Genomic DNA, 20,774 nt, shown 5'->3' on the forward strand with positions numbered 1-20,774 from the left:
TTTTTTGTATGCTTCATACTTTTGCACCACTCCTTCACTGCCTTATCTTTTTCTCTCTATATATTTTGTTTCTGTAACAGTGTAAATTTCCCCTTATGGGATAATAAAAGGCTATCTTGTCTTATCTTATTTTTTATTTTAGATTTTGTAGTTTTTCATAATTGTAAATATTGTAATAACTGCGCATGATCTTAATTTGTAACATCTGGTGTATTTTGATTCGATTAAATAGCATTATTATTATTATGCACATGCGCAGTGAGGGGGAAAGAGGGGGACCGAATTCACTGGAACACCGGTAGGTGGTCACGTGACTGGAATTAAAGATGTCTGCCACAGAAGAAGACACCGAGCTCAGAGACCTTCTGATTCAAAATTTGGAAAACAGCGGCGTTCTTAACAAGATTAAGGTAATTTCATATTTGTTGTGTATAAGTGTAAATGAACACGCCGTGCTGACGCTGGTGTTTATCCCCGGAAGTCAGTGATAGAGTTGTAGCTCATGAGCTGTGTTAGCTGCCGAGTCAGAGGGAATGACAACAAACAAACAGCCTCTCAGCTCAGCGGCTGAGGTACCGGCCCGGCTGCCACCATTCAGAAATGAGAATAAGGGACGCCCACCACGGCTCCTTGGGGCCATGACCACCCCGGGCACGACTCCCATGGGGTGGGTGGGGTGCCCACAGCAGTGGTATGTTTTGTAGGTGTTTTTATTAAAGGGGTGATCAGGAAAGTAATTACTCAGACTTAAAGCTTGAAATTAGTGCTGTCAAGCGATTAAAATATTTAATTGCGATTAATGTCGCGACAGTCATAGTTAACTCGCGATTAATCGCGCATCTTTGTCACATAAAAGACCATTGTAATTCTCTTATCAGCATAAAAAAGTGAATGGGCTTGCTTTGTACCAATGTTTTTTTTTTTATTGCAAAGCATAACACGTCTTGACACAGCCACTGCAAAGTGAAACCTAAGCCGAGCACCGGCGCGGGACTAGCAAGAGAACCATGAGTGAAATGATCTACTGTTTGAGTTAGTCTACAACTCTAATCAGAGAGACAGGTTACACAGTGCCGGTAGGCTTGACATGCTTGATTATAATATAAAGTACACTATTATATTAAGTTTTAAGTTATTCGTTGATAAATATTGCATTGAATCTGATCTTTACTGTTTCAGCTCACTTAACACATTGTGTACTTTTACACTTTCTGCCTGTTGATGCGTCGCGCTGTCCAATCAGAGGTGGCCAAATTTGCATATTACAGGAAGGATTTCTGGGATAGCATTGAGTTTACAGTTCAGAGGGATCTGGCTTCTTTAGACGCTGTCTTCTTAAAACTGAATAAATATTTAAAAAGAGCCAAATGAGCCAGTCTTTTGAACGGCTCTTTTCAAAGAACGGATCACAAAGATGCGGATCCCGTCAAAGAGCCATAAATCCCATCTCTACTAGCGCGCCCTGCCCGCGCTGGTTCTTTGGGGGGGGCAGAGGACTCTGGCTGTGCGGGGCGTGGCGTTACAGTCTAGCTGCTATCGGTTTTCTAAGCAAAGTCTCTGTTCCAAGTTCCTGGCAGTTTCAAAAGCTTATGAAAAACCTACATCATGTCACAGAGCGTTAATCTCACTATAAAAAAATTATCGCCGTTAAAATTGAGTCAAGTTAACGCGTTAATAATGCGACATTTTTGACAGCACTACTTGAAATGCTTTATTGCCAATGCTGTAAAAATGTATAATGTACAAGTGGGCAACAGTGAACTTTTAAAATATAATCTAAATATATTGAGAACTTAATATCACTGTAAATGTAAGTGCATAACTCTTCTTGGTGTAGGGACTCTCTTTGTGAACCTTGGGGACATTTTTACTTAGAGAGTGCGCTAACAATAATAATAATAATAATAATTATTATTATTATTATTATTATGTCATAATAATGATGTTGTGTGTTTTCTGATTGTCAGTGAATGTGTATAGGACGGGCAAGTACGTGGTTGGATGAGAAAGCGAGGGGGCGGGGTGAGTGTGGAAGACCGGGGTCCTGTGTGTGACTGATGCCCCTTTTCCACCAAAGCAATTCCAGGGCTGGTTCGGGGCCAGCGCTTAGTTTGGAACCGGGTTTTCTGTTTCCACTGACAAAGAACTGGCTCTGGGGCCAGAAAAACCGGTTCCAGGCTAGCACCAACTCTCTGCTGGGCCAGAGGAAAGAACCGCTTGGGGGGGCGGAGTTGTTAAGACCAACAACAATAACAAGACCGCGAAAGATCGCCATTTTTAAGCAACGAGAAGCCGCAGCTGTACAAATGCTTAGTCATTTATTATTATTGTTGTTGCTGCTGCTTCTTCCATGTTGTTTTTGCTTCGATATTCGCGCCAAGGTTTATGCAAACGTAGCGACGTAACTGACGTATACAGCGACGTAATGACGTGGCTTCCCTTAGCACCGCGAGCGATGGAAAAGCAAACTGGTTCTCAGCTGGCTCGCAAGTTGAGCGAGTTGTGAACCAGCACTGGCCCCGAACCAGCCCTGGAACTGATTTGGTGGAAAAGAGGCAGTGAGTGAGTGAGGTGCTGAGATTTAGTGAGAGCTTGATTTGTGGATCAACTCTGTCATCCTTTTTAACACGTCCAGTCGGACAGATGAATGATCATTAATTCAATCAATCAAACAAACGACAATCATAACATAATGTCCCATACCGCATCACTCTCAGGAGATGATTGGGGATAAAGAACTACGACACTGACGCTTGTGTCTTCTGTGTTCTTACATATCTGCAGTGTTGCTCTCCTGACGAATGCTGTCTAATGTCAGACAGCCCACCGTCCGCCACTGAACACACTTGCCGACAGACTTTACGGTTTGCTCTGTCGTCGTCTCCACTCACGCTGTGCAGCCAAGGATGTGCCTCTTCCCACTCACGTCTGTATTTTTGTAAGCGTTTACGCTTTTGAGGATGTGGTGGAGTCCCGGGTGCAGCAGACATTTTTAAAAGGCCCGGGTTTTTTGAGCAGCGCCGGTGTGTGTTGTCTGTCTCTAGGCAACCGTGACAGCGCCACACACAGTGACGCAGGCAGCCGGGCACAGACGCACAGAGCGTGACGCAGAGTGGAGGGGTTTATGTCCTGGCTAGATCCCACAACAGAGTATTTCCTGTTTTATTTTGTTCATTATTGTTAGATTTAGTGTTGATATGTGTGAGACAGACATGTGTATTGGAGATTTATGAAAATACGGAACAAATCGTGTCCCGTATCGGTTCAATACAGGACACAAGATTTAATTGCCAAATAAAGGACGATTCCGTATTTTACGGGAGGGGTGGCAACCCTAGGCTGAGGTGTGACGTAAGCAGGTAAGTTTGATGACGTTAATTAAAAAACAAACAACTCACCTGTGAAACACATCATACTTGCCAACTTTTCAAAATTCTCCTGGGGGAGAAAAGTGCGTGAAAGACCTTTTCAGTTGGGCGAGGGTCTGATGTGTGGCTGAAATGATAAAAACACTGGATCCCAATTAATTGCAAACCATTTGAGATTTATACAATTAAAGAGTTTTTGAATTGTTGATATTGTTCTATCAGTTCCTGTAGGTGATGGGATTCATGTATCAGGCCTGAGAGAGCTCAGAGTGAAAAATCTGAAATAATACTCGTCTTGAATTTTAATATAATAACACTGAAAGGGAAGTCTTAAATCAGATTTTGAGCTGAAAAATCTCCTGCCTGAATATTGTATCCATACGGAGACCCACAGAAAATAACACAAGTGATGCTTTAGAAGAATGTTTATCATTTCTTAAAATAGTCACAGTGAAAAGTATTATTGGATTGCAGCAAATGTGTTTTTCCTTCTGTAAGCTCATATAAAAATAGATCTCTCTCTCTCTCTCTCTCTCTCTCTCTCTCTCTCTCTCTCTAGTTTTATATAAAATATGATTTAACCAAAATAATAACTCAGTTAAATAAATATGGGCGGCACAGTGGTGTAGTGGTTAGCGCTGTCGCCTCACAGCAAGAAGGTCCGGGTTCGAGCCCCGTGGCCGGCGAGGGCCTTTCTGTGCAGAGTTTGCATGTTCTCCCCGTGTCCGCGTGGGTTTCCTCCGGGTGCTCCGGTTTCCCCCACAGTCCAAAGACATGCAGGTTAGGTTAACTGGTGACTCTAAATTGAGCGTAGGTGTGAATGTGAGTGTGAATGGTTGTCTGTGTCTATGTGTCAGTCCTGTGATGACCTGGCGACTTGTCCAGGGTGAACCCCGCCTTTCGCCCGTAGTCAGCTGGGATAGGCTCCAGCTTGCCTGCGACCCTGTAGAACAGGATAAAGCGGCTAGAGATAATGAGATGAGATGAAATAAATACTGCACTGTCTTAGTACGACTAAAATGCATCTCTCTCACTGAACACTTTCCGACAGAATTTTTAAAAAGCACTAGAAATACTATCGGAATGCATCAGAGGAATTTGCTCATTTGCAAACTTTGACTGAAAGTTTTCAAACAAAATTTAAAAATGGCACAAGTCAAGTTTATTTGTACAGCGCTTTTAACAATAAACATTGTCGCAAAGCAGCTTTACAGAACTTGAACGACTTAAAACATGAGCTAATTTTATCCCTAATCTATCCCTAATGAGCAAGCCTGTGGCGACGGTGGCAAGGAAAAACTCCCTCAGACGACATGAGGAAGAAACCTCGAGAGGAACCAGACTCAAAGGGAACCCATCCTCATTTGGGCAACAACATGACTATAACATTAATAGTTTTAACATGAAGTCAGTTTCGTTGATGCTATAAACCCTCACCGACGGAAACCCGAGCGCAAAACCGTTCACGACAACTGCAGCCCTAAAGTCAGCAAGTCGACTGCAGTCCCCAGCCACAAAAGCATTACTGCAAGAGTCCAGAGCGTCCTCCAGGCGCGACCCCCAGCTGTCCACATGGGGTCGCCCTCCACAGGAGCGATGCAATGTGATGAGACTCTAACCAGATGTAGGGCACCAGGATGGATCAGGCAGGTCCAAGGAGCAGAAGAGGTTCAGCATCTCGATCTCAGGACCGACATGCAACTCAGAGGGACAGATTTGGGGGGGAGAAGAGAGAGAAAACACAGGTTGTTAGGTATGCCCAGTGTCACCTGAATAAGTAGGAACAGTATACATTTTGTGCTGAGTGCAAGCAGGGACTCCGGCAACTAACTATGACAGCATAACTAAAAGGGGAGAGCCAGAAGGTAACACAGGCATGAGGGAGCCCCGGGACATAAAGCAGCAGCCACTACACCGTCAACAAACTCGAGTGAGCAAGCGAGTGGGGACTGACAGCATCCATACATCCCAGTTTACCAAAACACTCTGTCTGAGGACCCTCCAGATCTACTCCTTTACCTCATCAACAACATTAACACAAGGCTTGACTAAACGGATATGTTTTCAGCCGAGACTTAAACACTGAGACTGTGTCCGATTCACTATAAATACTACCATAATATCAAAATATACTCCACAAAGAAATTCACTCGAATGCAAAATTTTAGTACGACCAAAATACTCACTAGTAATCTTTCACTTAAAACCTCAAAACTCGATCAAAATCAATCACTTTCCAGATAATTCACTTGTAAACTTTCACTTAAAACTTGCAAACATAAATTCAAAATAGCACTAAAGCCTAGGTCACAACCGGACGTATGATTTTTTGGCCGTGCGATTTTTGGTGTTTCCCAAATCGCTGCTTTTTTTTTTTTTTCAATGGAGAAAGACGCGCGTTGGCCGTAAGTTTGTCTTGCAACCTGGAAAAAAATGTAAGCGCCCGTAGAGTTTGTTTGACATGACAAAGAACCTCTGCGGCTCGAAAATCAGCACGTCACACGCACGCCCTCCGTGTGTTTCTTGCGTTTTTTGCACGTAGACCGGCCGTAGGAGCACGTATGGCCGGTTGTGACCTAGGCTTAAGACACGACCACACGATTCAGATACACTCACCAAACAAATTCTCTGTCGTGCAAAATTTCACTAAACACTTTAGAAGTTGTACAGTTTGTTTCTGAAATGCTATGGAAGACGAGTTTAATTTCACACTCAAATGTCCATTATATTCTGATTTAACGTATCTTTACCTTAAAATGTGTAATTGGCTGGTCGAACATTTGCTTATCCATGGAAATTCATTCTCCCATGCAACCTGGGATTTGCATTCATATTTTTGCCGTGTGGTATTGGGTTTAGTGGCCATGATGAACGACTGCTTGTAAAAAAATGTCGGACAGCCTGAGTGAATCCTACGTTACGGAAGTGACTGTCGTTCTGTTCATTGATTGGTTAAAAATCAGTTGACGTCAGCAGTGTTTCTCATACGATTCTGATTGGACATAATCAGGAGTATTTTTAACTTGGCGGTAGGGATTTCCCAAACCGGGAGATTATCCAGTTTTTAACAAATACGATCGGGAGGCGGGAGACGGAAGCTAAAATCGGGAGCCTCCCGCTGAAATCTGGAGGGTTGGCAAGTATGAAAGAGTCATACAGAAGGAGTGATAACAACAACAACAGAAAACGCAACACAATAAACCCAGTAAAGGGGGGGGGGTCCATAAGAGGACTTGGATGTTAAAAATTCTGAAGTATTTGTATACATTCCAGTGTTTTCCCCAGAAAAAAATTAAAGCCCTAAATTCTGGCATGATAAAACACAGACAATTAAGTGAAACTAGTGGGGTGCGGGGGCGTGGCCCCTCCCGGGAAATGTTTTGAAAATGGATGCTCTCAGGTGCATTTTCAGGGTCTCTGAGAGGTTTTAGATCCATGATGATTATAGGATCGATTTTACCAGTGTTTCAATGATTTCTCACCTAAACTGTATTAATGTAGACACATTTGAAATTTCACCTTAAAGTTCAACATGCAAGTTTTGTTATAGATTACTGAGGTCTACGATCGATTGAAAATCTACGGCGATCCCTTAATTATCTCTGATCAAGTCGTGTTGTAACAAAAATGTGCATGAAAATATGACCAGTGGTTTGTTCCATCTTATGCAACCCAATGAAGAGAATCGATCATCATGACCTCCTGCTGATCACAAAGGGATCTGAACCTAAGACCTGCCACCTTAAAATAAGCTGCTGTATTACTATAACTGTAATGATTTAGAATGTTTCGGATGCAATTACCGTAATATATGTATAACTAAGATATACACTGAAAAGAAAAGTAAGGCAACTGCATATTATAAAGTTTAAATTTTGGCACTTTATTAAATGGATTAGATTAAGATTAAAACATATTTAAAGGAGAAGAAAACTTAATTCATACATTTAAGTTTGCAGAAACATTGTGCTTATAAACACATTCATGAAGAGAATTTGTTAAGTGTGAAATGCAGAATAATTTCGAATAATAATGATGAGCGTATTTGGCAGTGTGAGGTCACGGTGAGCCTTTAACAAAAGAATAATCCGGAGCCGCCTTTTGTTAAACGGATCCCAGTGACATCACACTGCCAAAACTGCTTATGATTATTATTTGAAATGATGCTGTATTTGACACATTTGGACAATTTCACTTGGTGAGTGTTTATAAGTACATAATCTTTCTGCAAACCCAAACTAATGGATTAAGTTTTCTGCTCCTTTAAAGCAGATTAATTCTCCTCGGCTTTTGCTTGGCCCAGTGTTGGGCAGCGTCCATCTCGCTGTCATCCATGCTGATGTGGATCAAATTGTCCAGCGAGTCTTCTCCTAGCTGATTAAAATCAGTCGGCTTTGTCCGTCTGGTGCGGGACGACGTTGGCAGCCAACGAGATCGCTTATAATGAATCGGAAAATTCCGGGATGTCTGACGTTTTCTTTCGATATTTTTATTGGACAGTTTGAACATGCGATCTTGACATAGCCAACAGATTACAGTTTGTTTACATCATACCACGCGAGCATATTACTTTGACAGAATCAACACAAACATTGGAAAAAAAGACGGCTTGTTTAACACAAATATCAGTCAATATGTAAATGGATCTGTTATTTGCTCTCTTATGTATCTCGTTACTTGTGGGTAGGAAATTTAACGGTATCGGTATAAATCTAAGCGTATTGGGTTTTAACTAAAGCGACTAAGCATATCGGCAGGCAGAGCAAGCGGATCGGGCTCGATACACTAAAACGCTTTGGGGAAAACCATACATTTAGTGATGAAGCTATTTTGCTCTGAACACCAGCGAAGATCCATCGCACACATTTGTCATATGGATAAACTGGGAACTGAACAAACAACTTCTGTTTGATGCAAGGTCACCAAAATGGATTAGGTTCGAGAATTTGCTGAGGTTAGATGCCCAGCAGATACGGTATATAATGATGTCAAAATCAGACTTTAAAGCAGATACGCAGAACCTTTATTTTTAAATAAATTTCTGAGTGGATAGTATCTCCATCCTTGACTCTTGTGTGCTGCATAAATAGGAATAAAAAAATATATTTTTGAGAGTTAAAATCGACCGCAAAGTTGTGATTGGAGCTGCTCCGTTGAGCCAGCCAGCCCTGAGTGCGTGACGTCACAGCGGGAGCCGGTTTTAAGGCCGAGGCCTTTTACAGCTATAGACCAAAGTCTCGTCTCGTCTTCTTCTTCCGCTTATCCGGGACCGGGTCGCGGAGGCAGCAGTCTAAGCATGGAAGCCCAAACTTCCCTTTCCCCAGACACCTCGGCCAGCTCCTCGGGAAGAACACCGAGGCGTTCCCAGGCCAGCCGAGAGACATAGTCCCTCCAGCGTGTCCTGGGTCTTCCCCGGGGCCTCCTCCCGGGGGGACATGCCTGGAACACCTCCCCAGGGAGGCGTCCAGGAGGCATCCGAAAAAGATGCCCGAGCCACCTCAGCTGGTTCCTCTCGATGTGGAGGAGCAGCGGCTCTACTCCGAGCTCCTCCCGAGTGACTGTGCTTCTCACCCTATCTCTAAGGGAGCGCCCAGCCACCCTGCGAAGGAAACTCATTTCAGCCGCTTGTATCCGCGATCTTGTTCTTTCTGTCATTACCCAAAGCTCATGACCATAGGTGAGAGTCGGAACGTAGATCGACCGGTAAATTGAGAGCTTCGCCTTTTGGCTCAGCTCCTTCTTCACCACGACGGACCGGTAAAGCGACCGCATCACTGCGGAGGCTGCACCGATCCGCCTGTCGATCTCACGCTCCATCCTTCCCTCACTCGTGAACAAGATCCCGAAATACTTAAACTCCTCCACTTGAGGCAGGACTTCTCCACCAACCTGGAGAGGGCAAGCCACCCTTTTCCGGTCGAGAACCATGGCCTCGGACTTGGAGGTGCCGATTCTCATCCCAGCCGCTTCACACTCGACTGCAAACCGCCCCAGTGCATGCTGAAGGTCCTGGTTTGAAGAAGCCAACAGGACAACATCATCCGCAAAAAGCAGAGATGAAATCCTGTGGTTCCCAAACAGGATTCCTTCCGGCCCCTGGCTGCGCCTAGAAATTCTGTCCATAAAAATTATGAACAGAACCGGTGACAAAGGGCAGCCCTGACGGAGTCCAACATGCACTGGGAACAGGTCTGACTTACTGCCGGCAATGCGAACCAGACTCCTGCTCCGTTCGTACAGGGACCGGACAGCCCTTAGCAAAGAGCCCCGAACCCCATACTCCCGAAGCACCCCCCACAGAATACCATGGGGGACACGGTCGAATGCCTTCTCCAGATCCACAAAGCACATGTGGACTGGTTGGGCAAACTCCCATGAACCCTCGAGCACCCTATGAAGGGTATAGAGCTGGTCCAGTGTTCCACGACCAGGACGAAAACCGCATTGTTCCTCCTGGATCCGAGGTTCGACTATTGGTCGAATTCTCCTCTCCAGTACCCTGGAGTAAACTTTCCCTGGGAGGCTGAGAAGTGTGATTCCCCTATAATTGGAGCACACTCTCCGGTCCCCTTTCTTAAAAAGAGGGACCACCACCCCAGTCTGCCACTCCAGAGGCACTGTCCCCGACCGCCACGCGATGCTGCAGAGGCGTGTCAACCAAGACAGCCCCACAACATCCAGAGACTTGAGATACTCAGGGCGGATCTCATCCACCCCCGGTGCCTTGCCACCGAGGAGCTTGCAAACCACCTCAGTGACTTCGGCTTGGGTAATGGACGAGTCCACCTCTGAGTCATCAGCCTCAGTCTCCTCAGTGGAAGACATGACGGTGGGATTGAGGAGATCCTCAAAGTATTCCTTCCACCGCCCGACAATGTCCCCAGTCGAGGTCAACAGCTCCCCACCCGCACTGTAAACAGTGTTGGCAGAGTACTGCTTCCCCCTCCTGAGGCGCCGGACAGTTTGCCAGAATTTCTTCGAGGCCGACCGATAGTCCTTCTCCATGGCCTCCCCGAACTCCTCCCAGTTCCGAGTTTTTGCCTCCGCAACTGCCCGAGCTGCAGCACGCCTGGCCTGCCGATACCCGTCGGCTGCCTCAGGAGTCCCGGAGGTCAACATGGCCCGATAGGACTCCTTCTTCAGCTTGACGGCATCCCTTACTTCCGGTGTCCACCACCGGGTTCGGGGATTGCCGCCACGACAGGCACCGGAGACCTTGCGGCCACAGCTCCGAACAGCTGCGTCCACAATGGAGGTAGAGAACATGGTCCACTCAGACTCAATGTCCCCCGTCTCCCTCGGAAGCTGGGAAAAGCTCTCCCGGAGGTGGGAGTTAAAGACCTCCCCAACAGAGTGCTCGGCCAGACGTTCCCAGCAGACCCTCACCATACGTTTGGGCCTGCCAGGTCTGTCCAGCTTCCTCCTCCGCCAGCGGATCCAACTCACCACCAGGTGGTGATCAGTTGACAGCTCAGCCCCTCTCTTCACCCGAGTGTCCAAGACATAGGGCCGGAGATCAGATGAAACGACTACAAAGTCGATCATCGACCTCCGACCTAAGGTGTCCTGGTGCCACGTGCACTTATGGACACCCCTATGCTCGAACATGGTGTTCGTTATGGACAAACCGTGACTAGCACAGAAGTCCAATAACAAAACACCACTCGGGTTCAGATCGGGGAGGCCGTTCCTCCCAACCACGCCCCTCCAGGTGTCACTGTCGTCGCCCACGTGAGCATTGAAGTCCCCCAGTAGCACAATGGAGTCCCCAGTCTGAGCACCCCTCAGTACCTCTCCCAGGGACTCCAAGAAGGCCGGATACTCTACTGCTATTTGGCCCGTAGGCACAAACAACATCAAGAGCCCTCTCCCCAATCCGAAGGCGCAGAGAGGCGACCCTCTCGTTCACTGGGGTAAACTCCAACACATGGCGGCTGAGCTGGGGAGCTATAAGCAAGCCCACACCAGCCCACCGCCGCTCACCACGGGCGACTCCAGAGACATGTATTTATAGACCAAAGTCTTATAAATAATAATTTATAGTGAAAGTAAGAAATAGTGTTACCGACTTGCTCAACTAAGACTGATTTGACTTCACTGATTGTGAGTTGACTCTCATTAAAACAGGATGGGTGCTATAACTTATGCAACAGGCATTTTCACTGATAAAACGTAAAAGTCTCATTAAATAATCAGATGAACTGAGACGATCACATTCTGAAGCAAATTAAATAATCTTATACCGCTAACTTAAACACACAATACAAGTTACATGGATTAATCTAAATGCAGGTAAACTTTTTTTTTTTATCCAAATGAGTCGGAGCTTACCCATCTGTGTTGTCGCTTCTTGAAGGCCGATCTTGTGGCTGATTGTTTTTGAAACAATCTGACTTTCAGTTGTTCGTTCAGTTCTCCGATCATTCGCTTCTTCCACAGAAGGGCGAGATGGCAGCAATATCCAGTTTAGAAATAAGATGGCTGCTCCGCTCATTCTCTCCATACTGTGTACTCCGCCATTACTGCTCAGCTCAGGCAATTACTAAAATCCATGACGGAACGGGATGTCACCGGTTTTAGCAACAACCACAGGGAGGTCACTGCCCGAGCGATATGTCCCGTCCCATTCCATCCCGGGTTTTACCAACAACCCTCGGCTTACGCTCCGGGAGGACTGGAGCAACTGAACTTCCCTTTAAAAAAACAAAACAAATGCCTTTCTTTTCTTGTTTTATTTCTCTTTAATTGTTGGTCCTGCACCCTCTTTCAATATGGGCTTATAGCCAACGCTCCTCAACAGATCAGGGGTCTCGTATGAGTCTTCAGTAAAATGTGCAGAGCAGAGGAGAGACCACTTCGTAGGCGCCCAGTGTGCCCGTGAACTTCTCGCAAAACGCGTCCAGATCTTTTGCAGTTTGAACATTCTTGAGCCATGAATGCAACGTAAATCCACCTTCTGTTGTGTTGCTGCACCCGCCAGTAACACATCTACGTGGCATGGCAATAAATTAGCTCAAAATGGAGGATCGGAGTTGCAGTCAGCTCTGTGTTTTAGTATAGCGGAAATGGCGATGAGAGCGATAGACTTCCTGCGGTGACATTACGGATGTCAAGGTCATTCACTCAGACGGCTACCTATATAAATCACTTTAATCGTAAAAATTACTAGATTTATTGTTAACGCTTAAAACTATTCCTGTGCCATTCTTGAGGTCTCAAGGCATTTATAAACGAAAGTGAGGCCATGGCTCTGCGTATCTGCTTTAAGCAACTGCTGAATCCTGATGGAAGTACCCTAAGGAAACAGAACCTATCACATACTCAATGTTTACATTTATTTATTTTCTGTTTGTTTGTTTGCAACCACGTGACCAAAACTGCTTGTGTCATTGACCGCTGCAGTGTTGGATGATATACATACAGGACACACACAATAGTAAGAGTACAGGCTGGAAGGTAAAGAGGAGTTCCATTTAGAAGCTTGTAGTCGTTTCTCAAATCTATTTTAAAAACAACCATTTTGTCTGCTTCAAAAGACCGGTATCTAACACACTATAGAACATATTTAGTTCTAAAAGAGCCCTCACCGGGCGACGAGGCTGCAGGATTTGAGGTCGGGGATTGACATGAATCTTGTTCGATTGATTCTGTGATCGTTTGGGAAGATTCTTCAATAGTTCTGCGTTTCTTTCTGCGCTCTGTAAGCCTCGCATTTCGAGTTGCTGCTTTAGTCCCATCTTTGATTTTGTTGTGGCCCGTATTTTGTGTCGGAGCCCAGTCTGGATCCGTAAAATTGTCGAGATCAGCTGGTTTCACTAATGGAAAGAAAAAGCAAAATAAAAGCAGCGTCATCAAAAATGATATACAGCTCTTTTTAAAATGAAATAATCGTAGAAGCCTTTGATTGTCGGATCACACACTCGATCGCGGCGAGTTTCTGCACGACCAGGCTATTAAACGATCTGATATTTCTTATATACAGTAGACCCCCGCCTATTCGCGGTTCAATATGTGAATTCGCGGGATTTTATATAGAACATATCTCCTATACATTTGCGGAAATCTCAGCGATTCGCGGTCACTTGCGCCGAACATATCGAACGTTTATGCACTGCGAACGTTTACGCACTGCTACATTCTCGGAGCCGAATGCTCGCTCGCTATTGGCTGAAGTTTGAATGGCGGGCTGCTGCTCATTGGCTGATACGAATGAGCGCATTGTACAGTACAGTCTTGCGGTTCCCGTAGTTCAGACTTGTTCACGTGTTGTGCATTCTTGGTATTTTTTAATAATTTTTACGCCCTACAATGGCTCCTAAACGCTCTGCATCTTCTAAGGCTCCTGCCAAGGAACCTAAGCGCCAGAAGAAGGTAATGACGCTGCAGGAGATGGTAGGACTTCTCGATACGGCATCAACGAGAGTACCGTGCGCTACATAAAGAGCAGTTTTGGGGAGGGGGGTGTGTGACACGTATTCGTGATTTTGGCTTATTCGCGGCCATGTTTGGTCCCTAACCCCCGCGAATACTGAGAGCTTACTGTATTACGATCTTTCATTAATAACTAGTTCGTAGCACTTACCGTTGATAAAATGTTCACTGCAGACTCGTGTGGTTTTTGCTTTCTCATCGCTGAGATCAGCTCGGTTTATGTTGGACAGTCAGTGACGTCTACGCTCCGTGGACAAAACTCTTGTTTTTTTTCTCCTTGATTATTTATAATTGCTGGAATTCTAAAGAACTTAAGTCCCCTTGTCTCGAATAGAGTTGAACCCGCATCCAGTTACAGCACAGAGTGTTTAAGGCATAGCAAAGAAACAAAAGGAATTCTTGAGCGTAACGCGTCTCTTCTATAGTAAATGTGCGCCGTGTGAGTTTGTGGATCCTCCAACATGGCCACCTTCCGGTTCAAAGCCTCACGCAGAATTAGCTGTGACGTCACGTGCAAATGAAGAATACTACCTCAAAACGCAAACTCAACTTTCTGTACATTATCAGTGACCAGTGGTTGGCGATGTACTGTTGTTTGTGTGAGTTGTCGTGTTTGTGCTGTCCTTGTTGTCTGCACTTTGTAGTCCCGTGATGTTTAATGTTGCACCATGGTCCTGGAGGAACGTTTTCATTTCAATTGTGTACTGTACCAACTGTATATGGTTGAACTGACAATAAAAAAAAAAAAACCTTGAGTGTAGAACTTCACTAGGGGAAAATGACGATCATGATGATAAAATAGCCTTCTTATTTTTAGGTTTTTCAGGTGAGTTAATGATAGAGATATTTGTCTGGCATGCTGGAACTGGAACTGGCTGGTCTGGTTAATTGTTTTGGTTAGTTAAATCCTTGTTTTATCTTCGCTGGTACAGTCTGCTCTCTGATTAATCAAGGTGATGTTGATCAGTGACGTCTTTCTTCTTTTCATAAGACTATGATCCTGACGGGTGATGTAATGGTACATAATGTGTCTCTTCTTTCATACAGTAGTATCGTCTAAACCAGTGATGTAATACTTCATCGCCCATTTACGTTATACTTGGATAACTTAGCTTCATCAGTCTCATTATCATTATCCAATCCCATCGCTACAGCACACTCTTGAATGTGAATATATACTCATGTTTGTCTGACAATAAACTGAGAAACATCTCTGAGCAGCCGTGTCCGTGTCTGTGACCTGTTTGCTCCCGGATCGATCCGTGAGGCAGAATCTCTTCAGCGGGTCAGCATTCTTATGGTCATACTTTGTCAATTCAACCTCCTTCAGTACAGACAGATCAAAACCGAACAGAAAATGTCTTGTTTGATTTTCTTTTTAGAAAATTAGAAAACCTGGTTTATAATTAGAGATGGATATGATTTTGCAAGTAAAAGGATCAGATTAATAATATCGAATTGCTTTGTTTTAAGCCTAGACGACCTTTCGATTTCATAAAATCGATTAAATTTAGTTCCGTCTGAAATGTGGTGATTGTGATATCTGTTTATTTCTGTAATATCTCACAAAATATCAGGCCATTCTGTGGCTGGGAAGTTATTTAATTTGAGGGGATTAAAGCAAATAATGTGCATGAAATCACTCGCTTCGTGCAGTCAAGCAGACAGAGAAAGTGCGCATGCGCAGGTTTACCTTCTTCTTTTTGGTTTTACGGCAGCTGGCATCCACAGTGTTGCATTACTGCCATCTACAGGTTTCCCTTTGAGCGTGCACTGACAGTTCCATCATTCTGTCACTAAACGAACAGCTGATCACACCGAGGTGCTCGCTGAGCGCCCATATTTATTAGTTTTGGTCCTGCGTTTCCTTTCCTTCGTATATAACATAACGTCTTTTCTTCTTGCTTTCTTTCCGTTACTGTCGTCGGTCTTTCACGTTTCGTTCACACACTCACGTCCTCCATTTTTCTCTCCTGTTTCAAATTTGTATCCCACAATGCCTTGTACAAATTGGGAAAGCCCACCATGTCCTGCATGATGTAGTATCTTGTATTGGGTCATGGTGAAGCAGGAAAAAATAGCGGAGAATTTAGAGCCATGTGGAGATAAATTCATTAATTGTTCTATTAAAAAAAAAAATTGGAAGTCTGATTCGAATTCAGTAGCTTTCAGTCACTAAGCAAAAATAATTGGATGTCGGGGAAAATTCTTTTTATGACGTACAGTTGAAAAATCTGAAAGGCAGTCTAGCTTTAACCCTTTACACTCTCAGGACACTATGTGAGGCCCAGAGCTACAGTCTCACTCTTTCACTGTCGTTACTGATTAATATACTCAGTACAGGGTTCTCCAGAAAATCTGAAGTAACCGGCTTTAAAAAAAGGAGTCGGTGGCTGTGGAATTTGCAGCAGCGAAACGCAGTCCTGACTTTACAGTAAAGGTGTTCAGGTGTAATGTAAATGTTGCACCCTGAGTGTTCATTAAACATTACTCGAAATACGTGATTTATGACGTAGTATCTTGAATTGGGTCATGGTGAAGCAGGAAAGAATTCACAGAATTTAGGGCCACGTGGAGGTAAATTCATTCGAGTTCTAGTTAAAAAAAACTAATAAAATTGGAAGGCTGTGATTTGAATTCGGTTGCTTTCAGTCACTAAACAAAAAGAGCTGGGTGTCGGGAAAATTCTTTTTATGACCTACACTTGAAAAATCTGAAAGGTAGGCTAGCTTTAAAAAAAAAAAAATGCATATTCATAAGTGTGAGAAATAACAATCATTTCTCAGTTTACTTGAAAATAAATGCACAAACATTCTGCCAAAAAAACGGAAAAGTCAGGATACGACCAAAATAAGCGATTTTGATATTTTCAGGAGACAAAAAGAGCAGTCCACACTGATATCTCGGTTTGTATCTTTGTAGAAAACCCTTGGTGAGATAAACATGATGAATCATTTCAAAAAGCACTTCTTTGATCTTATTTATAATTTCCGGAGGAAAGTTAGTACTGTAGTTCTCTGCCGTGCCGACGTCACGGGTCATTGCTGCTGCTCCTGCAGTGTTTAAGGCGTAAAATATTCACTGATCTCACATATTGACCTGAGACCTTAAACATTCCGGTGCAAGCGCTGCTTCTTTCCTGCACCCTTTCTCATGGTGGTATTATCCTGAAAGCTGAAGCTTTGGAACCTGATTTGTTTGATTCTGAGTGAAGAGCAAGCTGGAACACTCTCACCGTGACTCTGATTCCTCTGCAGCACAACGTTCATATCATTCTCCCTCTTAAATACCGTAAACAATTGTTCTGTGACTTTCTGTTTCTTCAGACCTGACTTATAAATATGTTATTTACCAGCTGGGAGGTCCGTATGGTGAAATACCGTGACCGAGGTCTTGAAAGTACTGAGCGAGGCCCTCTGGGCGAGGTCAGTATTCAAGGCCGAGGTCACGGTATTTCACCATACAGACCGACCTTAAGCTGGTAAATAATATATTTATTTTTTCTTTACCAAATTCTAACAGAAAACGAGAGCATCCGAAAGGGAAAACCGAGCCGAGCCGCCATTTTGAATCCTCATTCACAGCTGTAATGCAAATGGCTTCCTCCTCGGTATACAAGTGCACTTCCATGGCAGGAAAAAAAAACTACATATTGCCGCCTATGTCGTCCCCTATTTATACAAATAGGAGTCATTCAGGATTCAGCCAGGTTTTTGCTCAGCGTTAGCAACAGTTAGAGGTTTTTAGCTTTCTCCTGAAATGTTTTCTTTTATTTCTTTTTTCTCAGGGTAGTAAAACTCGCTTTCGCTGTGAACACTGTTATCGCTATCCATGCTGTAAAATTAATGCTATTCTCCTGAGAAATGCTGGCAAAAATTTATAAGATTTTTGATAATCTTATAAATAAATCTTATTAAAAAACAGATAAATGTTGACAAAAAATGCTACTCTGTTTGTTGTGAACGAACGAGTTGCCAGAGGTCTGTAACTGGGGTCCGTATCGTAGGATACGGACCCGCTCGCCAGCCAGTCAGAGCGCAGGATTTGATGGAAACCAGACCGCGAAAAAAATAATTATATTTTCACTTCATGTTTGGTTATTTTCACAACTACATCATATCTCATCTTGAACTCCTTTACTCTCTTACTGAATGTTTCTCTGAGATAGTTGTCTATTTTCTTGAATATTATTGTTAACAGTATTCTGTGCACTTGTCCAGTTTGTTTAGTGTGTGACGGGTCATGCATGTGTGCACGGATCATGACGAGTTCCGTGTGTGTAACATAATTGGCAAAATAAAGCAATCCTGATTCTGATCAGCAGGTCGTAGACCGCATTGCAGGGAACGGTTTTGGCAACCGTTAACTTCATTATAAACTAAATCTTGGGAGTTGTGGGCGGTAACAGAGAGCAGCTGGACTTGCTTGAAGACTCTTGAAGACGTTTCACCTCTCATCCGAAAGGCTTCTTCAGTTCTGTCTGACTAATAGGGAGTATCAGATATTTATCCTCTCATGGATGAAAAGCAATCCTAAGGTGTGGTTGAGTCCTCCTGTTGGTGTGGGTCACTGGGGGCTGGGTGTGAACGGCCTAGAGAGTCGTTGGGGTGATCAGTGGGTTGTTGGTTCTCTCTGTCCTCCTGTGAGTCACTGAAAACAGCTGGGTTTTGGTGTGCATTCAGTTGTCTGGGAAGTGTGCCAAGGACTACATTGTAGGTGGCTGATAAATGATGTCTGAGACCCCCACCCCTGTTCAGCGATGGCCGTTCCAGGTTGACAAAAATGGCTTCTTTAACTCCTCGCTCATACCAACGATCCTCTCTGGCTAAAACGCGTACGTTGCAATCCTGAAATGAGTGTCCTTTGTTGTTAAGATGAAGATAGACAGCAGAGTCCTGGCCTGAGGAACTGGCTCTCCTGTGTTGAGCCATGTGCCTGTGAAGCGGTTGTTTTGTTTCCCCAATATACGAGTCCGTGCATTCCTCACTGCACTGAATTGCATACACTACGTTATCCTGTTTGTGTCTGGCTATTCTGTCCTTATGGTGGACCAGTTTCTGCTTCAGGTTGTTACTGGGTCTGAAATGTACCGGAATGTTGTGTTTGTAGAAGATCCTCCTGAGTTTCTCAGATAGACCAGAAATGTAGGGAATGACAATGTTCTTGCGTTTGTTCCCGTTATCCTCCTTGTCCGTTATGTTCCCTTTTCTGCTCTTTTAGCCAGAGAGGATTGTTGGTATGAGCGAGGAGTTAAAGAAGCCATTTCTGTCAACCTGGAACGGCCATCGCTGAACAGAGGTGGTGGTCTAAGACACCATTTATCAGCCACCTACAATGCAGTCCTTGGCACACTTCCTAGACAACTGAATGCACACCAAAACCCAGCTGTTTTCAGTGACTCACAGGAGGACAGAGAGAACCAACAACCCACTGATCACCCCAACGACTCTCGAGGCCGTTCACACCCAGCCACCAGTGACCCACACCAACAGGAGGACTCAACCACACCTTAGGATTGATTTTCATCCATGAGAGGATAAATACCTGATACTCCCTATTAGTCAGACAGAACTGAAGAAGCCTTTCGGATGAGAGGGGAAACGTCTTCAAGCAAGTCCAGTTGCTCTCTGTTACCACCCACAGTTATTATGACCTGGATGACTGAGAATCTACACAGACATAAATCTTGGGAGCAATTGAGGAACCGATGTTTGTGATCTATAAAGATTAATATGCACTTTGTTCAGGGTGGGTTTGGTCTTTCAGTGTTTAGTTTGTACAGTCACACTCTACTCTGAGACCATGTCTGTTCTCTGTATAGAACGACGTCATTATTCCCCCGTGCCAAAGGATATACTGGTTTGCGTCCATTCGAAGCACCTTTTTCTCAGCTACCACAAATCATAGCCACTTGGTACTAAACTTCAGCTTGGGGTTCTATAGAGGATGTGCAGTCGCGTGACCCGCACGTGTGTACTCCGCCATATTGGACGGCTTCAGGATTGTTTACCTTGCGCGAGCGTAATGGATCCAGGGAGTAATTCCCAAGAAAATTCGGAAAATACCCCATCTACATCACGTGATAACTTGTCTAAGTTTGTTCAGCATCTTGACATGAGGCAGCATTACGTGGAAAAGTGTTCCAGGTTGGGGATTGCAGATCCGTACAACTTGCCGCAATCCTTGTTCAGGGAAATTCAGAGCTGCGGTGCCGGCGATTTGCCCGATCTGGCCTACCACGACATTTACAATTTTATTGTGAATCGTGTTACACTGGCAAAGCCCTCAAAGCTTACAAGAGCCTGGAAGCTTATAAATATTTTGTTGCGGGATGGGTATCCCAACTATACCTCTGGAAGGTTCCGAAGAAGAACGTCTACTTGATAACCTCACGGGTAAGTGGCACTAAGACATTTATCGTAAAGAGACTATGCAGGACGTTTTATCGTAAGAATGTTCGAAATCTAAACTCAGTTCCAGATAATGACAGGGTTGTAAATATGTATGTTTCTGTCTGAAAAACAGAAAATCAGAAAGCTGCACACGTTTGCGCGGAAGCTGTGCAAATGTGCACAGCTTTCTGATTTACTGTTTTCTTCTCATACTTATACTTCCTATGTTTCATGGACTGTAACGGCATTTGCTCATTTAGTAATTTTAATACAGAATTTACTTTGATGAAATTATTCAGACACTCCAATGCCCCCTCTAAAAAAAAATCGGATCTGCACGATTCAGCCGTGAAAAAGGCGCATCCGCTGTTTGCATCACTGTTTAAACTCGTAGGTTAACCGACTTTAACCGGCTAACGAGGCTCGGTGGTCGGTCAAGGTTTTTTGTTTTTTGTTTTTTTTTTTAGTTTTCGCCATCCCTACTATGGATTGGCCTTTCAAAGGTATATATGAGCCAAAAAGATAAAACATTGTCATAGACTAGGCCAGGGTAGTCGGGCTCGGCATAGCCATTTTAAACGTT

At 44.2% G+C, this 20,774-nt stretch overlaps 1 protein-coding gene across 10 annotated transcripts in view; it reads left to right on the forward strand.

Annotated features, from left to right (window-relative positions):
- The first annotated feature begins 309 nt into the window (after positions 1 to 309).
- cep43 (centrosomal protein 43) overlaps positions 310 to 20,774 on the forward strand; it is a 78,794-nt gene continuing 58,329 nt past the window's right edge. For all 10 annotated transcript variants that reach the window (XR_009654405.1, XR_009654406.1, XM_060917950.1 and 7 more), the window contains exon 1: positions 310 to 410. Coding sequence is in view for 8 of the 10 variants with exons in the window: in XM_060917950.1 (XP_060773933.1) it covers positions 327 to 410 (84 nt within the window). In the remaining 2 variants the exon portion in view is untranslated. The remainder of the gene's footprint in view (positions 411 to 20,774) is intronic.

Source organism: Neoarius graeffei, chromosome 3 (genome assembly GCF_027579695.1).
Source record: "Neoarius graeffei isolate fNeoGra1 chromosome 3, fNeoGra1.pri, whole genome shotgun sequence".
Classification (NCBI taxonomy): Eukaryota; Metazoa; Chordata; class Actinopteri; order Siluriformes; family Ariidae; genus Neoarius; species Neoarius graeffei.